The sequence below is a fragment of the Populus nigra genome, chromosome 9 (assembly GCF_951802175.1).
Source record: "Populus nigra chromosome 9, ddPopNigr1.1, whole genome shotgun sequence".
In the NCBI taxonomy this organism is placed as follows: domain Eukaryota; kingdom Viridiplantae; phylum Streptophyta; class Magnoliopsida; order Malpighiales; family Salicaceae; genus Populus; species Populus nigra.
The window spans coordinates 13759804-13776034 of NC_084860.1; the positions used below are offsets into that span (position 1 = coordinate 13759804).

At 35.6% G+C, this 16231-nt stretch overlaps 3 protein-coding genes across 3 annotated transcripts in view; all 3 read left to right on the top strand.

The window, feature by feature from the left end:
* The window catches only part of LOC133703743 (uncharacterized), a 33958-nt gene extending 30635 nt beyond the window's left edge, over positions 1–3323 (top strand). The window contains exons 2-8 of the mRNA XM_062128374.1: positions 1115–1161; positions 1413–1462; positions 1609–1650; positions 1906–2019; positions 2661–2739; positions 2832–2903; positions 2990–3323. Coding sequence (XP_061984358.1) covers positions 1115–1161; positions 1413–1462; positions 1609–1650; positions 1906–2019; positions 2661–2739; positions 2832–2903; positions 2990–3037 — 452 coding nt within the window. The 3' untranslated portion in view covers positions 3038–3323. The remainder of the gene's footprint in view (positions 1–1114; positions 1162–1412; positions 1463–1608; positions 1651–1905; positions 2020–2660; positions 2740–2831; positions 2904–2989) is intronic.
* A 1943-nt stretch (positions 3324–5266) lies between these two features.
* On the top strand, positions 5267–11653 carry LOC133703802 (choline transporter protein 1). The gene is made up of 10 exons (XM_062128485.1): positions 5267–5705; positions 6449–6807; positions 6955–7100; positions 7273–7456; positions 8074–8147; positions 8269–8382; positions 9112–9468; positions 10310–10570; positions 10981–11208; positions 11344–11653. Exons 1-10 carry the CDS (start codon positions 5521–5523, stop codon positions 11527–11529), a joined length of 2094 nt encoding a protein of 697 aa, XP_061984469.1. The 5' UTR covers positions 5267–5520; the 3' UTR covers positions 11530–11653.
* Positions 11654–12451: 798 nt separating this feature from the next.
* LOC133703045 (F-box protein CPR1-like) lies at positions 12452–14625 on the top strand. The gene is made up of 2 exons (XM_062127441.1): positions 12452–12659; positions 13025–14625. The coding sequence occupies exon 2, from the start codon at positions 13278–13280 to the stop codon at positions 14421–14423; it is 1146 nt and encodes a 381-aa protein (XP_061983425.1). The 5' UTR covers positions 12452–12659; positions 13025–13277; the 3' UTR covers positions 14424–14625.
* The last annotated feature ends 1606 nt before the right edge of the window (positions 14626–16231 follow it).

Consider the following 16231-nt stretch of genomic DNA (forward strand, 5'->3'; position numbering starts at 1 on the left):
AAATGGGAAATTAGATCATTGTAGCAAGTTAGTGGAGGTAGGATGTATAGGCCTATTGAGTTGGATTTTTCAGTTTTCTTCTTTTCTTCTTCTTCTTCTTCAATGAATTGAGAGTTTGGGCTTGCTTGCTAGCTCGCTCTACAAATTTTACTACTTTTCCTTCCTCTTCTTGTTTTTTTCTGTTTGCTTGTTTGGGTGCCTTGGACAAAATTTTGTTAAGGAAAAGTAGTGGAAATGAGAAACCTGAAATCACAGTAACTTAGTATCAGGGTCATATTAAGGCCTATAGAATTGAGCTGTTAATGTTTTTGCATCATCATATGTTGAGATTTTGGTCTGCTGGAAGGGTTTGGGTAATAAATATGCAGTGGAAATTTTGTCATGGACGCTTTTTTGTTACGAAATTGTGAAAGCTATGCATATTTTATGCTGCTCGTTTGTTTTATTGATGGCAAATTCAGTTAAGGGAATATGTTGAAGTTTGAATATTTGATGTCCAACAGTTATTTTGGTAATGTTAAATACAAAACCTTCATTTTGAAAATCTTGGACTTCACTTTTTTACTTAATCTGTACAAGAATCTAGGTCTAATAGAGTTGAGTTATTCGGCTTTTTGTCACATGAGGATTTGTACTTCAAAGTTGATTGGATTCTAGGTTTTGTAACTTCTGTTTCTTAATCTTTCATCTTGTGCGTAAACCATTGGTTGAGAATTACTAGTTTTCCCTTGGGTCAACCTTATTTTCAAATGTTCACACTCCATTTAATAAATCAGGTTAGACAAACATAAGAGACCTAGGTTCTCGGGAATGCTAAATTAGTGGTTGGGAGTAAATTGACATGTTAAGAATGTTTCCTCGATTCATCTTCCATGTTGTTGACATGTTAAGAATGTTTCCTTGATTCATCTTCCATGTTGCTTCACATGTTATGCTGTTTCTTAAGCTTCATTCAGAGTTTGAGGTTGCTGTGATGTTATTAAACTTGTTTCAATACCACTTCCATTTTCCTGTCAAATCATATTGTCTGATAAATTCTATACTTGCTTTAGATTTTATCCTTCTTTTGCATAACTGTACTCCAATGATCTTATATATTAATCTCTATTTTGTAGGAATAAACGACCAGAGTTCACTGCATGGTTGGCAGAAGTGAAACAGGTATTTGTTTTATGGTTTTTCTATTAACCCATGCTACGTTTTATTTTTATATTATATATATATATATATATATTTTTTTTTTTTTTTTGGGGGGGGGGGGGGAGTTATTTATAGGCAGGTGGGGATGGATTGAAACTTGAAATTAATGATGTTAATTCTGTGAATTCTTTTATATTCTGTTTATCCTACTTCTGTGGACCATGCTATTTGGAGCTATAGGTCATGTTTTAATTGTTTGGATCTCTTTAAAGGTGAATCTAGAAACCCTGCCAAACTGGGAAGAGAAGCAAATGTTCAAACAGTAAGTACATAAAAAATTCTTGATTCCATGCATTTCTTTCATCAGAGAAACAACTGATGAAATATAGCTTAGTATGCAGCTTTGGTGCAACTTTCCAACTGAATTTTGAGTACTGTCTTAATTTCTTAGTGTCAATGATTTTACAGATTCATGGAGGATCATAACACGGCAACTTTTCCTTCCAAAAAGTATGTATCTTTTCTGATATCACATGGATGCTTATACACTCTCTTCAGTTGTGTTACTCCTTGAAAGGAACTTTGAATGTTTCATTATGAAAATAATACAAGGGCAATAACGTTACTAGGTAAAAAGGAAAAGGACTGGGTGGGATTGGCGAATGGTCTATCCCTGCTGCCAATTTAAATTCAGTTAAAACCATGAGAAACTGTAATTATATTAGTTAGATTTTACAAAGAATTGCTCCATTTTTGTGGTTTCAGATATTATAACCTTGATGCTTATTACCAACATAAAATGGAAAAGGAACTGAAGAAAGGTTTCAAGAAGGTCATGGCATCAGAGCGTACTGTATTTAATGATGAAGAACAGCGTCGGTATGTCACCCTTCACAATCTCAGTCTAATAAATTGAAAGGGATCTGGCATTCCATTTTTGTTGCAGTTTTCGTAGGTTGTTACATCTAAATGCTATTTGATTTATATACTGCCATACTTGCTGCTGCTATCCTTCTAAGAATCAATTTTCCATACACATGCATCATTCCCTGTTCTTTCTCATTGTTCTTAACCTTGATTCCAAGTTCTTGGTCACCTGTTATCTTTCCTCATTCCTCACTCTCTCTTTAGAGTTTGAAAATGTGGAGATTTTCCATAGAATGTTAATTTTTGTGAGCTAATGGTTTAATCTGGTTTAATATGGCTGATTTTATACCTGTAAATATGTTTTGTATGTTTTATTTTCTTGCAAAACTAGTCTGAAATGGCTATGCATCCTGAAGTTCTTTAAGTTGATCAGTTAATCTTTGCTAGGGACCTCAAACTAAATAAACAAGTACACCTGTAATTCCACACTAGGTAATTTGAACTAGTTATGAACTGCTGAAGTGCAGAACATAAAATTACATTAATTGTCTTTCAAGTTTTGTTACCAATGCTGGTTTCGTTGACTGAAAACCATGACAGCTTTATATATTTGTTTTTGTTTTTTTCCAATTATTTTCATTCATTTCTTCCAGGCAAGAACTAATGCGAGAACGTGAAAAGCAAAAGGAAGCAGAGGTGGAAGCCTTAAAGTGTTCTATGCAGAGTGGAATGGTTAGCTTCCTTTCCCTTTCTAATTATGGATTATTTGTTGAAATCTAGATGCGCTAGGAATTATGCTTGTCTCATCGTCTTGATTTGAATAGGCACAAGCAATGAAAGAACAAGCCCAGCTGAGAGAAGAGATGGCTTACCAGTACAAGCTTGGCAATTTTGAGGTGATGAAAACAATCTTGCTTTGTCTTTGCTGTTCAATTATCTTTTTTCTCCAGCTTATCATTGATAAGTCACATTACATTCATAGGCCGCGGCTGCTATTCAAAGAAGGTTGGACCCAGATGTTGCTATGTGAGTCTTACTAGCTTTAACGTGAAAGCCTAAACTATTACAGATTCATGTATTTCTCATCTTATAACATGCACATGGATCCTGACCACCAAGCTGCCAAAGATATCACTTCTGGTGTTGATATTTATAGTTGACTGCCAAGGAAAACAAATGGATCTTCTTAATGTTTTGGGGCTTAGGCATTTGTGTTTCTCATCATCTATGCACTTCCAGTTTTTGCAGCTACATAGGAATGCTGTATTTAGCAGCCATTGTATCAGCAGTAATGTTAATTCTGATTTTTCTACGCATTGCAAGTGTTCCTACCGCATGCCATCTATGTGCAACGAGTTGTGCCAACTTTTGGGGCGGGTTTAAGTTTCTAGATGCAAAAGTGGAAGTTCTGTGCTAGGCTGTGTTGTCTTCAAAGCTTCCTTACATGTTAGGCATCACCATCCAACAGATACATTCATCGAAAAGTGAACATAAATTAGCACACCCCAATACAAAGAGAAGACGATGATGCACAACTGATGTAGATTCTGCTTCCTCCACTCACTGTTCTCTGTTTATCTTAAGCTTCTTGTAGAGCGCACAAAATTAAGGAGATAAAAAAAAAAGAAGGGAAATTAAACAGTCGAGACCGCAATTCCTCGAGTACCTTTCCTTCACAAGCAAGCCGCATATTTTTCCAGCGCCAGGCATGCTTGTATTACATGAAAGGTACCGGTAGCTTTCAAAGCTCTACAGGGACATATGCTGGGTTTGTTGACCAAATGAAGGGAAACAGCAACAACTAAAGTGAGAAAAAAAGGGGCTCGGCGTATGCTAGATTTCTGTAAAGAAGCGTCGACAGTGGAGGTGGTGTTTTTTTTTTTTTTTTTTTTTATTTACATGGGGTGTCCGGGCTAGTTTACGCGCACCACGACTATTCCCCACGGCCCACTGGACATCCTGCAAGCCCAGGAGCAGGTAAGGCACCGCGGGGGTGACAGGCGTACACATAAAGGATCGAACCCGGGACGGGAGCGGAACAAGTCACACGAATTGACCACAACAGTTAAATCCTTATGTGTTGGGTACACATGAAAGCTCGAACCAGGGCACTCAGGCAGAGCAAAGCCTGCCAAGGCCACTGAGCTACAAGCCTCTGTGTTGGAGGTGGTGTTTTTACTTGTTAGGGTAGTATAGTGTCTCAGATCCAAAGTGAAGTGGAGGTGCTCTGAACCAGCTAGCCCAAACCAAATGTCAAGGATTTTGTGCGACAATTTCAGAGACTTGTGCCTTTTGGTACTGCGACAATTACAGAGACTGGTGCCTTTTGGGACTGACGCATATGTTTTTTTATTTAAAAATATATTAAAATAATATTTTTTAATTTTTTAATATTTATTTTTGATATTAATATATGAAAACAATATATTGACAAAAAATACTAAAAAAAATGATTTAAAATAAAAAAAACTATCGAAATTTGATGAAATGCCAAAGTTACTTTATGTAGCCATATAACCAAAACCAGGCATCTAGAAACCCTATCATCTAATCGTCCCGAGGGTTATTCTCAATTATTTGAGTATGTCAAAACACGATTTAATTTTTTTTTATTGAAAGATCATAATGATTTTTGTATTAAAAAAACATATTATTAATAGAAAAGAAGTAAATACATAAATAAAAAATAGAGTTTTAATTAAAGAAAATTTTAATAAAAGTTCAAAAAATTCATAGGCAAAAACCACTTGCTAGACACAGTGATGTCTAGATAAAAATTAAATTTTTATTTTTTAATAGAAAAGTTTCATGATAAAATAAACACCATCAATTTTTTCCATGTATTTATAGATTTAAATAGGCAAGGAGTGTAAAACAAATACAAGACAATCTATTCTTTGTTCATGGACTTTTTGGTAACCGTGGTGGGAATGGGAATGGGAAGGGGATGGAACAAATAATAAAGAAAACAAAAGCTAAGCTAAGCTAAGCTCCAAAGCAGAGCCAATTGATCAGGAGCGTCCACTTCAAAAGCCGCAGTACATGGATTCTCTCAAAATATTTGTTTCCTAAAATGTTTTTTTTATATATATTAAAATAATATTTTTTTAATTTTTTAAAATTTATTTTTAATAATAATACAGTAAAATAATCCAAAAATATTAAAAAATTTAATTAAAAAAATAATCAAATTTTAATAAAAAAAAAAACAAATTAAAACTCACTCCCATCCAAACACTCCCTACTCTCTTAATCTCTGCAAACACATATCAATGGTATCTTTGTCTTAAAACCAAAAGCAAAATTATTAAACTACTGCTGAAATTTATTCCAAATCTAAAACACACCTTTTTTAGCTTCCACTCTACTGTCCCTTCCCTTTTTTCTCTCACTAAAAATACTTTCCCTTTTCTGTCTCTCCCGCTCCCTCTACTCCTACTTTCCCTCTCTAGTTCTTGAACATTGAGAGATAAGAGAGCAAGAGATACATACAGTGGCAGTGTGTGTAGCGAGATGAGAGGACCTTTAGGGGCAGTGATAGGGAGGTACCCTTCAAGTGATGGGAGTACTCAAGTTGGCGGAATCATTAGACACAACAGGAAATGTCGAGATGTTGCATTTCTTGTTATTTTCATAGCATTCTGGGTTGCTATGGTTGTTAACTCTAGCTTTGGATTCAACAAAGGAAACCCTTTAAGGCAAGTATCTTTTTTAGCTTTTGTTTATAAACATCCTCAACTTCGAAAACCCAAATGGGATATCTTTATTTTCTTTGGTAATTTTTTCTTATTTGTGATTTTCATGTTAAGATTTGCTGTCTCTTAAATGGGATCGCTTTTTTTAACATATGTTACTATTAATTTATTAAATTTGTTATTTTTAGCTCTATTTAGAAGAAAAAAAAACGGCTATGCATTTGCTCATATTATCTGAGTAGTCTTTACTTTCATGTAAAATTTAGAACTTCCATATGTTACGTAAGTCTCTCTGTTTTTTTTTTATAGCTTTTTTATTGTTTATCTGTTTGGTTGCAAAGAAAATTAATGAAGCAAAAATTGAAAATGGGAATTTGGAATGCAATCCCAAGTTTTAATGAAAATCTCTCTTCAATTTTGGTCAAGTGGTTTTGTATTTGACAGGTCAATAGAGATTTTCAACTTTTCTAGTGCCAAATTTAAGCTCTAGACTGGGAGATAATAAATTTCCCACTGAAGGTGTTGGCAACTTATAATACATGTTTTTTGGATAGCAAACGATACATTGCTTCACATTGACTGGTTGCTACTTCAATTCTGTGCAATTACAGTATGTAGATTTTGGCTACATTAAGCATCTTTGCTTGTGTGTATTTTCCAGTTTTGCTTTGATATGTTTTTTTTTTCCATCTACATTTTGCTCTTTGTTGTTCATTATGATGATTGCTTTTGCTATGGCTTATCAGGCTTACTTATGGGCTGGACTACAAAGGAAATGTTTGTGGTGACAGACATGCACACCCTGGTCTTCGTGAATTGGAGCTTACATATTGGTTAAATCCTAACCAGGTCTATCTTAGTGGTTTGAAGAACGGCCAATTCAAGTTGGCTAATGCTCGGAGTATATGCTTGTTGGACTGTCCCATTCCATCAGAAGATGCACTTAATTGGGTGTGTGATTATCCAGAAGGAGAAATCCGTCTCTCTGTGGATGATTGGATTGATAGGAACTATGACTATTTTGAGTTCCTCACTCCTGAAATGAGAAACACCTCTCTTCAACTTCAGGGTCCCTGTTACCCTGTGATATTCCCAAGTGTAAATGGTAAGTAAACTATATTCTGTTTGCGAGGCACAACTTTCTGAAGTACTATCACCAGGATATTAGGGTGCAACTATGTTGATTGATTACAGGCATATTGGTTCTTAACTTTAATTTTTTGTTTGCAAAATTGTGTATGTTTAATCTCAGTTTATTGGAGATGCCAATATGTTGCTCGTGCATCAAATGTATCTATGCGACATTGGCAGCAAATGGGTGGAGTGAACATCAATGAGGACATTATAATAGACAAATCCATTCACAGGTCCATCAATGCTCGGTCATCAGTTTTGAAGGTTAGGGGACTTTCCTCTGCATTGCTTCTTTAGAATGATCATACCAGTGGATAAGTGAATTATATTACTTTATTCCTCCTCTTTGTCATATGCATACTTTGTTTTTCCATGGAGACAACTATACATGTTGGGTTTCTGCTGTCAAAGTTCATCATTTATGTTTTGTATGCAGAGATACGTGGCTGACATTGAAAAGTCCTGGCCAGTATTGATTGTTTGTGGAGGGCTCTTGCCACTATTTGTATCAGTGATCTGGCTACTGCTGATTCGGCATTTTGTTGCTGCAATGCCTTGGATAACAGTTGCCCTTTTTAATATTCTCATTATTGCAGTAACAATGTTTTACTACCTTAAAGGTTAGCTCTATTGCTTTATGATACAGCAGTATGTTGGCAATCTTGGTAAAGGTAATTCTTATGAGGGTGGACTTAGAAAAACTTGGAATCATGGATTTAGCCAATTCTTTTAATGTAGTGCAGTAGCACTGCTTAGCTTGACCAATAAGAGCTCTATTGCTTTATGATACAGCAGTATGTTGGCAATCTTGGTAAAGGTAATTCTTATGAGGGTGGACTTAGAAAAACTTGGAATCATGGATTTAGCCAATTCTTTTAATGTAGTGCAGTAGCACTGCTTAGCTTGACCAATAAGAAAACAAGTTCCTTTTCTTTTTACAATGCTAAACGAAATAAAGATGTCCCTGTTTTGGGTTGTGGTTGTTCTGTTAGCTTTCCTGCTCTTGTTGGTGAAGTAGTTCTTCCTAAGTTTTTAAACAAAGAGTTTCCTTTTAGCCCTTTTTTGTTCAGCATTGATTGATTCTCGAGTTCTAAAAGTTTAGTAGTTTTCTGTAGCTAACTTATTTTAGTCTCAATGGTCCCAAGTATTGTGACAGAAGTTTCCTTGTACACCTGAATGTGGCAGTAATTATTGTGGAGATGTTAACCTGAGTTTATTGTGCTTTTGTCTAATTTAGCTGGATGGATTGGGAATGATGCGATCTCCCCTATCATTGGTGCACATGATCCGTACTACCACGTGTTTGGACGGGTGGGTTTCCTCATTAATGAGTATATGATTATCTCTCTCTCTCTCTCTAATATCATGATTTGCTGTGGTTTTTGCATGTGCATGTGTCATGTTATTTACTCAAGTAATTTGCATCTTTCAGGAGCTAAATCATCTCCGCGCTGCTGCTGTTCTGATGACTTTTATAATGGTTGTTTCCATCCTTACATCAATTGCCATAGTCCACCGCATCCTTATGGCTACATCTGTCCTCAAGGCTAGTATATATCTAGCTCAAACTAAAATATAATAATGATTAATTGATTTTTAGAAACTTATGAGTTATGGAAGACTCACAATCATAGGCCCATTCAATGGTAATGCAGATTTTAGTGCTCCAACCTCAATAACTTATAATCTGGTAAATCTAATTTAGGGAAGTTTTGAAGATGTATTTGCATTTTAATTGTGGTCCATTCCTTAACTAGATTATAATTTTACAGCCAACCAGATCATAGCTTAATTCTTATTCTTTCGCTAGGAACTTATAAATGCAATTATGCATTGGCAAGTGTTAGGAATGCCTGATTGTTAAAACACCTTTCTGGACTGGATTACCTTTCAGCTCATCTGCACCTGGGATTCCACTGAATCGTGGTGCAATCAAGATATACCACTACTATCAACTACTAGACTACCAAGATATGCTCAATAGATGTACGGCACTTGGATGATCAATAATTCTAAATCACAGGACTATCTAGTACCTAGAAATCCATCTCTAGAATTCGAAAATTTCCCAGGATTGCATCTTTTGCAAATGGTGTGCCTGAGCATATGACAAAATTTCTTTTTTCTTTATTGAAAAGTGAGAATACCACTTTCTCAATAGTCTAATTGTGATGAGCTATATCTTCAGGCACAATTTGGTATTCATTATTGATCAACCATAGAATAGGTTGATGCAATTCTGAATGAATGAAGTACTCTTTTAATCTGTATGCAGGTTGCTGCAAAGGTCATAGGAGAAGTTCAAGCACTCATAATCTTTCCAGTGATGCCATATGCTATCCTTGGAATCTTTTATATGTTCTGGTTTGCAGCTGCATTCTACTTGTTTAGTTCCGGCCAGATTGTCCAGAACAATTGCAACTCCAATTGCTGTGCATATGATCTTGTATCAAAAAGGGTCAACTGTGATCGTTGCTGTGGTTATAGCATCCATTATACTCCTCACATATCAATTGCAATTTTTTTCCACCTATTTGGTTGTTACTGGGCCACCCAATTCTTTATAGCGTGCTCTTCAACTGTGATTGCGGGTTCTGTTGCCTCCTATTATTGGGCTCGTGGTGAGACATCGGTAAGACACTAAATCATACATCTACTATTGAAAATTATGCAAGAATTGATCATGTGAATTCGTCATATCCATGAAATGCTTGTGTTATATGCTTTTGATGGGATGGTCTCATTCTGACACAACCTTACTGCGACCACTCTGGACTTGATTGCTTTTAGTATCCGTAGGAATAGTTTCTTTATGTTTGCATAATAATAAAGCATTTGCTGATCAACAAAAGCTGCAATTGTCAGTTACCTGTGGGTACATTACCTACATTGTATTCCAGTTTGGATATGGAGAGAAGTGGGATGCAGACTAACTGGTGCTTCTAGATATTTTTTACTTCATCTGTTTATTGCATGAATGAATTTGGACCTCTACACTGAATTTTCCCACCTTACTATTCCATGGATTTCAACTATTGGATGTATGCCATGTAAACTCTTTCCCTATGTGCATTCAGAAGCACTTTTGGAGCTCAGATACTTTGTATGTGCAAGTTGTACTGATTGACTATTGAAATACTCATTAGGTACTACGCAGTAGCTTTCTTTATTCAGATTGAATTCCTGCTGCTACACTACTCTGTTACATTCATAGTGAAGTTCCTGCCTATTGGGTGGCCTGATGACTGAATTTGTGTGTTAGCTTTTTCCATCAAAAGTGAAGCACTTGTGGCAGCTCTGAAAGTTTAGGTAGTGTGTTGACTGCCTATGGGCCAAAAAATCTGGACTTGTTTGCATGCATATGACAGATTCTGTTTATTAGTTAACTAATCTAGATGTACTTATAATCAATATTTTGCAAATTATGTTACCTGAGCAGAATTTTTTTAAGCTGTTTATTTTTGGCAATGCAGCCAGAGATTCCATTCCTACCTGTTTTTTCCTCTATGAAGCAGCTTATACGGTACAGCCTTGGTTCTGTGGCTCTTGGCTCCCTGGTGTTGTCGTTTGTGGAATCTGTTCGCTTCATACTTGAGTCAATTCGTCGCAAACTGAAAGTTGCTAATACTACTCCTGAAAGCTGTATGGGAAAGACAGCATATCACACTTCTCGGTTTTGTTATCAGTGTATTGAGTGGATTATAAGATCTGTGAACCGCAATGCTTATATAATGGTAAGGTTCAAAACTATCAATTTCTCGTATCACGTCTTGCATGGCTGCTTGGGTACGTTTTGTAAGATATGCCCTGTTAAGTCGCGGTAATCTAATATGGCAATGGGACTTGCCATTTTCAGTACAGTCCCCAATCATGTCCTTATTGAAGGATGAATAAGGATACCCATTGTTGTTCCAAAGACTTTACCTGCTTTATTTATTTAAAAAACTCCGGAATGGAATCAGTTGTTTTCACTTATTGGCAGTCACACAATTGCCACCATGTCATAATACATTTCCTTACTCCCAGAATTTATTTCAGGACTCATTGTCTGTTCAAGCATGGTTCTTTCATTGATCCGTATGCTATTTTCTTCTTTTACCTTTTGAATTTCACTGTTTATCCATTGTTTTCATGACTTCTGCAGATAGCTATAACAGGTAAAAGCTTCTGCAGAGCTTCTGCAATTGCAACTGAATTGATCATCAGCAACATCCTTAGAATAGGGAGGGTGAATGTGATTGGAGATGTCATTCTATATCTTGGAAAGTTATGTGTCAGCCTCTCAAGTGCACTTTTTGCTTTCCTGATGTTGGATACCCACAAATATAGATCAGCTCATAACAAGATTTCCTCCCCACTGCTTCCTGTGCTGGTATGTGCTTTAATTCCAAGCCAGACATCTAGATATTCAAATAGTTGCACAATAACTTTCCTCGGTACTTTTTCTATGCTATAGAAACCAGTGATTCAAAATGTCTTTATCTTGTGCGTATCTGTACGTGTGCAGGTCTGCTGGGCTCTCGGTTACGTTGTTGCGACCCTCTTCTTCGCTGTGGTGGAGATGTCAATTGATGCTATCATTCTTTCATTCTGTCAGGATTCGGAGGAGCACCAGGGGACAGCACAATATGCTCCTCCCCTTCTGATGGAGACACTGGGTGATCAAAATGAGATGCAGAGACTTACTCAATGAAACATCCTAATGTATAAGTTGCTTATGTCGCAGTTGCTCAGTAGAATTTGATAATCTAGTCAATATTACTTGGTGAATGAACTTGGAAAGTAAAGGGAAAAGTCGCCAGTGCCGTTTCTATTTATTGTCCTTATTATTAGTATTTTGTTTTGTTCTCCCACGTCTTGGACTTTGGAGGCTGCCAACTTCAGTTTCCGCCCCAAAAAACCGCAAGTTGCTCGGAGGAGGCTTGGCCAAAAACATCAAAAAACATTTTAGAGGCATACGAGGTACTCTTAATAATGTCTTGGAGAGGAGATTTAGTTTTGATTGATATTAGAGGATATCTTTCTACCATGGAGCTAAAATAAAAATAAAAATAATATCTTTTTGTGAAATATCAGTAAAGGGTGTTCTTGTACCCGTTTGAGTGTCATTAAACACCGTATCTTTTTTCAAATAAATAAAAACTTCAAAATCTTTATAAATTATATTTTTTTTAAAGAGATAATTACTTTAGGAAAGTGTTAATACTGTCACTGTGTTTTTAGAAATTACTTTTTATATTTTACTATTTATTTATATAATTGATAACATTTTTATAGAGTGAGAACTTAGTGAAAAATAAAAATATTACAAAACCAATGAAATCAATGCAATCTGTGACACCTCTACAATCATATTCAGGGATATTTTAGCTTTTGTGCTAAAACATGAATTTTGTGTTGACCGGTGTATGGTGTATAAACTGTAATTTCTGAGAAATAATAATAAAAAAGATAAAAGTAAGGTGTTACTGCATTTAATTGTCGAGAAAGTGAAATAATTTTTTTTTTTTAAAAAAAATCGAACGTTGGAGCTTAGGGTTCTTTTCACGAGAAATTCCCTTTCTCCAGCCAGTTGCTAACCTAAACAGGCCTCATTCTCAAGGTTGCCTGCTTTTGGAATATAAATACACTGTGACCATTATGACAAGGCAGACTAGAGTTTCTTGACTTTTTCGTTTTGCTTACTGAATGCCACGTCAGAGTTGAGCAATGACTGTCATGGTTTTCAAAGTTGCCGGCTGGTTTTTATTCTTATGAACAAGCTGATCCTAAGTTCCAACGACTGACACAAACCACCATGCTTGGGTTTCGACTTCCTCCAAGGTACTCTTCGTAATAATTTATAACCCACCGTGTTTTATTCTTATAACATCATGTAAAGTTTGAAACTTGATTGTGTAGTGTAGAAAGTAGCTGCAATTTTTCCAAGTTCAATCTTTCCTTGCTTTCCTTTTTCGGGTTTTGTTGATACTCTTGTTATTCATTGATTTTATGCATTTGGGTCTACAAGATCTTGTTATCATCTAAGCTTTGAAGCTAAATACTGTTCTTTCGTCCATTTGATGATAGAGGAAGAAAAATTTTGTATTCCTTTTGTTGATTGCTCTTTATTTACTAGCATTTAAGCTCTCATTAAGACCCCAAAGTCTTAATCTTGCCATTAAGAATTCTACCTTTTGGCTGTTTAGGTATTGGTTGTGCTTGCCGTTGCTAAAAAATTCACACTTTTGAAAGGTATGGGGAGTTTTCTCTTCAAGACTGTAAGCTATTATTATGCTTATTTGGAATTAACTGGGTTCTTGAGTAGCTGGGTTAAACTTGATACAAACTAAACAACCGTTGATGAACGTTACCCTTCCTTCCCAATTGACCTGCTTACTTTCCTGTTTCTCTCTGCTGCCAAGAACATAAAAAGCAAAGCAAAGCTAAGCAGATAAAAAAATGTCTGATTATTTGTCTGAAGATTTGATACAAGAGATCCTCTACAAACTCCCCATAAAATCCCTGTTGCGATGCACAAGTTTGTGCAAGTCCTGGAACTCCCTCATAAAGAGCCCAACCTTCATTTTCAAGCATCTTCAACATCCAATTTCATCAACTGATCGTCAAAATCTTTTCCTACTTCGACTCTGTTCAAGGGAGAGAGAAGAGCAGTACTCTCTCCGTCTTGATAACCAGGATTTCAATGAGCACATGCAACTTCATTTCCCATTCAAGAGCTCCGAATCATATTTTCATGTCATCGGTTCTTGCAATGGCTTAATTTGCCTTGCAAATATTTTCCATAGTCTTATAGTATCCTTCATTCTTTGGAATCCATTGATACAAAAATACATGATTGTCAAACCTAGAATCCTGGGTCCTGTATACTCCTTTTTTGGATTCGGCTATGATTCCCGTGCTAATGACTACAAGTTGATAAGGATGGTCAGTTTTCAGAAGTCAAAGTTTCGCAGCGAAAATTTCCCAGAAATAGCGCTTTACTCACTTAATGAGGGTTCGTGGAGGGGTATTCCACAGACAGGACCATTGAGATATGACACTGATCAGCGTGTTTCATCGGCATTTCTGAATGGAGTTGTTCATTGGATTGCTTATCGGGCAGACCAACATGAGGGGGTTTCTAATGTGGTTTTGGGGTTTGATATGAGTGATGAGATTTTTCTTGAGATTGCATTGCCTAGTTGTTTGGCTAATGTGAGGCCCTCATGTTTGTCCCTTATGGTATATAAAGAATCTTCCCTCTCTGTATGCCAGGCTAGCTTTTTGTCTTCTGTTCAGTTCCATATATGGGTGATGAAGGAGTATGGTGTGGTGGAGTCATGGACCAAATTGGTATTGACTCTTGCTGCACAAGGGGAGGGTATTCCCAGAGCATTGGGAATTAGGAAGGAGGAACTTTTAATGGAGAAGAAGCGTGGCTGGATAGTTTCCGGTGAGCTGGAGAGCCAGCAAGTCCGGGATCTTCGAATTTGGGGAGAACCTTCCCGTACCTTCATTGGTTCCTATTTGGAGAGCCTAGTTTTACTTGACAAAAGTAATGCAACAAGCTATGGATATAATTCAAGTGGTTTGGATGCATATTGATGATTGAACTGATAATGCGAAGCTATACGTCAATGGGAAGCAAGCCAAGCTGGAGGAACTATACGGCTAGTGCTTTTACTTGAATTTGCACCACATATATGCATTATAGACTGGTCTTATGTATTGGAATTCAATTGCTTGTTGTTGCTATCTCTTACCTCTAATAAGTTTCTTTGATTATAGAGTTATTTTTTTTTTAACATTTACTGCGATGAATGAGATTTAATAGCTTAATATTTTTTGGGGTTGGGATGATTATTTGATATCAAAGTCTTGTCGATCAAAGTGGTCACGAGTTTAAATCTCACAATCTTATTTTATTTTATAAAAATTAAGCATAAGATAATGTGAGCCTGTATAAGTTTCAAACCCAAAAAACTTTCATTTGAACAGAGTGTGTTATAAAATAATATAAATCATATCTTGAGATTTATCTAACAACTTAAATTTTTAAATTGAGATGATTCTTTGATAATATTTTTACTGAAAAACATGAATAGAAAACCTTTTCATCGTCGTCCATTGAAATCTCCTTTCACTTTTTTTTTTTTGTGTTAAAGAATTATTATGAAAGGGAGAGATTATCTTGAAATGTATTTGCCAACCTATTTTCTTCCTGTAAAGCAATGCTTCATGAGCACCCTGAATAGCACCTGTTATGACACAAATTAAAATGTGACCAAGGAGATTTAATACAAATTTTGCCTGGATATTTTTTATTTGCCACATTTTAAAGGACTTTACACCACCACCACCATCTTCATCACCATCCAATGGCATCATTGTAGCATTTCCAGTAACAGCTTTCTAAAAATCCTCGTCTTTTTAAATGGGATCTACATCTATATCCTTCGAATTTTCTTATTGAAGTTAGATAACAAAACCCACACCTAAACTACTACCAAACACCTGAAAACAGCAGTCATCAAGGTTATGGCTTTTATATCATTGGAAGAGAGGGGAAATAAAAAATGCAAGGCATCGTTTCTACTACAGTGGTACAAAATATTACAACCAGTCCAAGATCAATAATATGAGAAACATAAGTAAAATTATGGGGACTAAAATGACAAGTTAGTATACTTAGAAAGCTATAAATACGAACACTTTGATGTATTATAGTAAAACAACTAGAACACGAACATGGGATGGTTTCACTGTCCATGTGAATAGTGAAAACAATTATTATTATTTTTTTCAAACTTATTTTTTCTTTCAATCATACCCTTCTATAATCTTATTTGAATAAATCAGGCTTGAAATTATAGTAAAACTACATAATTTAAAGATAGAGGACTAACATGTAAAATATGAAGAAAATATATGACTTACTACACATTGTTTGTAATTTTTATTTTGGTTCAAAAGTTTATTTTTCTATTTTTTAGTCCTTGAGCTAGAGAGAGGAGATAGAAACTCATTTGAAAATGATGAGAAAAAAAAAAGTTATTGATTAACACCAATTTTGACCATGAAAAAAGTTGATATTAGTGACAAATGAGTCCATCCAATGAGATTAGTTTCATTATGTTCCAAAAGTTAACTAGAAAATATATGACTAATTACACATTACTCACAATTTTTATTTTTTTTTTCTAAAAGTTTATTTTCTCAATTTTTCAATCCCTGAGCTAGAGATAGATGAGAGAAACTTGAATGAAAACAATAAGAAAAGAAAAAGTGATTGGTTGACACTGATTCCAGCTCAAAAAAAATCGATCTTAGTGTCAAATAGTTTCATTCAATAAGAAAAGTTCTATTATAGTGTTGTTCGGCCTTCACTTTGCCCACATTAGTAGATGTGGGCT

Bases quoted from the DNA above. Each gene is read 5' to 3' on its own strand.
- LOC133703802 (XM_062128485.1), top strand. From the start codon at position 5,521: ATGAGAGGACCTTTAGGGGCAGTGATAGGGAGGTACCCTTCAAGTGAT. The intron at 10,571-10,980 runs GTAAGGTTCAAA...TGACTTCTGCAG, and splicing joins ACCGCAATGCTTATATAATG to ATAGCTATAACAGGTAAAAG. The intron at 11,209-11,343 runs GTATGTGCTTTA...GTACGTGTGCAG, and splicing joins CCCCACTGCTTCCTGTGCTG to GTCTGCTGGGCTCTCGGTTA.
- LOC133703045 (XM_062127441.1), top strand. From the start codon at position 13,278: ATGTCTGATTATTTGTCTGAAGATTTGATACAAGAGATCCTCTACAAA.